At 30.0% G+C, this 2,277-nt stretch overlaps 1 protein-coding gene across 1 annotated transcript in view; it reads right to left on the bottom strand.

Moving 5' to 3' along the window:
- Positions 1-2,231, bottom strand: part of Phum_PHUM196820 (uncharacterized protein) — a gene marked incomplete at both ends in the record, with an annotated part of 3,498 nt that extends 1,267 nt beyond the window's left edge. The window contains 7 exons of the mRNA XM_002425360.1: positions 45-663; positions 751-957; positions 1,078-1,258; positions 1,351-1,497; positions 1,585-1,841; positions 1,939-2,204; positions 2,226-2,231. Coding sequence (XP_002425405.1) covers positions 45-663; positions 751-957; positions 1,078-1,258; positions 1,351-1,497; positions 1,585-1,841; positions 1,939-2,204; positions 2,226-2,231 — 1,683 coding nt within the window. The remainder of the gene's footprint in view (positions 1-44; positions 664-750; positions 958-1,077; positions 1,259-1,350; positions 1,498-1,584; positions 1,842-1,938; positions 2,205-2,225) is intronic.
- Positions 2,232-2,277: the final 46 nt, after the last annotated feature.

Consider the following 2,277-nt stretch of genomic DNA (forward strand, 5'->3'; position numbering starts at 1 on the left):
GCCATGGAAGTGATAATTGTATCTTTTTTAATATGCGATATGACTTTTTCATTGCTTTCGTCTAATTTTTTAGATAGAACAATATCGTCGACGGGTTGTTTTTTCATTATTTCTTCATTATTTTCGTTTATTTTGTTTTCACGATTGCTTTTAGATGGTCTCGGTAGAGTTGAATTCGAAACTACGGTCGGTCTAGGCGGTTTATCCGGTTTATCATTAAACACATGGATTTCTTTAGTCTTAACATTGTCTTTTCCCAGTTGACCATCTTTCCTCTTTTCATCCTTACAAATGGGGGGTCCTGGAGCTATTGATTTATTTTTCCTTCTGGTAATTGGCTTGGGACTTTCATAAGCTTGAGTTTCTTCGGACAAACATGTCGTACTCTGACTTCTGCTCATTTCTGATGTATTAGAATCGTAATCACCACCTGGATGATTTTGCCCTGAATTTTTTTCTATTGCGCTTTTATTCATTTTATCAGCTAATTTCAAATCAAAACCTTTGTTATCAATACCTTTTTCCGAAGATTTTTCTTCGACTTCTCCATTCATTATCGGTTCCAATGTCAAATAAAAATCCATTTCTTTGTCAAAAAACCAATCAGCATATGTAACCAATAAATCGATAATAGAAGGATAGAGAGAAACGTTTACATTTAAACTGGAAAAAAAAAAGAAATTTACAAGATAAATTTTCATTTTCAATAAATTAATTTATCTTTTACTAAATTATTAAATTTTCCCTTACCCAAATCCATTTTCATCTTTGGTCCAAATCAAACTTGGAGCAATTACAATAGCTATATTGTGAGGACTCATTTTATTTATTTCATGGTTTTTTGAAAGAATGTGAAAAAATTTTATTAAATAACTCAAATTATCAAAGTTCGGTTTTGGTAATTTATGAACTACTGTCCATAACGCTTGTAATTTATTATCTGGATGGGTCTGTGCTCTAAAATAATTTTTTTGAAAAAAAAAAAAAAAAAATTAATTAAAATAAAAATTTCTGAACTCGAAAAAAAAAAAAAAAAATATGCATATATGTATAAATTATTAATTATGTTTATTATACTTTGCAGCATTTAACCATTCATCATATAAGGAATGGGTTAATAAAGGTTCTGGTAATTCTCTTAAATAACTTTTAAGAGCACCAGCTATCACATGTGGATCTCTGTAAGTCAAAGCCGTAGCCAAAGTCATGCAACCGGCATCAAAACTAAGTTTCATTCTCTTTAACTTTGAAGCACCTCCTAAAATTTTACAATAAAAATGATTATCAGTTTTTTACTTATAGAGAAAAAAATTTTTTTTTTATAAGCTCACAGATTAAAATTATACCAACCAGCAAGTCTAAATAGTCCTTCTTCTTCCATTCCTAATTCTAACAAAGCACAAACACATAATTCTATAGGAAATGCAATTTTTCTACCAGTAACTTGTAAATGCTCTTCTAGATCTACACCATATACAGGTTTAGTTTTACTAGAACCTTAAAAAATGCCAAATAAATTTAGTGTTAATAATTTTTTATAGCTTTAAAATTTAAAAATCAATATAGTAAAAAATGAAAACCAACATATATCACTTTCCAACTCTGGTATAAGTTTATCTAAAATTCCTAATGCATATTCATGATATCGTTTTTGAAATTTATAATATTGCAAAACTGTGTAACATAATTCTGATTCTCTGGCAGCCAAATGAAACATTTCACAAGCTAATACATCCCTACTTTGTTCCACTTTTTGCTCAGAGTCCTTTAATTCATCTTTTATTAATTCTACTTTTGCTGCACCTGAAGTATGGGAATTGTGTTTTTGTGCTTGAAGATATCTAATGCAATTGAAAAAAATTATTGTGCATGATCGTAAAAGGAAAAACCGAGTAATTGTATTTTAGTTAAATGACACAACAGACTAGCGTTCCTCACCTAGTTTTGGCAGAATCCATATCGAGGCACACTTTGGTTACATTTCTTTTTTGTTTAACAATGTTTGGGAAATCCACTTCAATGACATTTTGAAGAGGAGATATCACATGTTGCTCTACCCTGGAATCATGCTCTGCACTTTCTTCCGATATGCACTTTTCAGCATGACCACATTTGGTTAAAACTACCTTCATCAAAGACTCTTCATCGCAAGCTCCGCTACTTTCTAATAAAGCTGCTCCTAATTGATAACTTGGACTTTTTTTCTAAAAAATTAGTACATATACAGTCATACAAATACAGTGAATACACAATTTTATTTTAGCAAAAATACTTTAT

This window comes from Pediculus humanus, genomic scaffold (assembly GCF_000006295.1).
Source record: "Pediculus humanus corporis 1103172107546 genomic scaffold, whole genome shotgun sequence".
Classification (NCBI taxonomy): Eukaryota; Metazoa; Arthropoda; class Insecta; order Psocodea; family Pediculidae; genus Pediculus; species Pediculus humanus.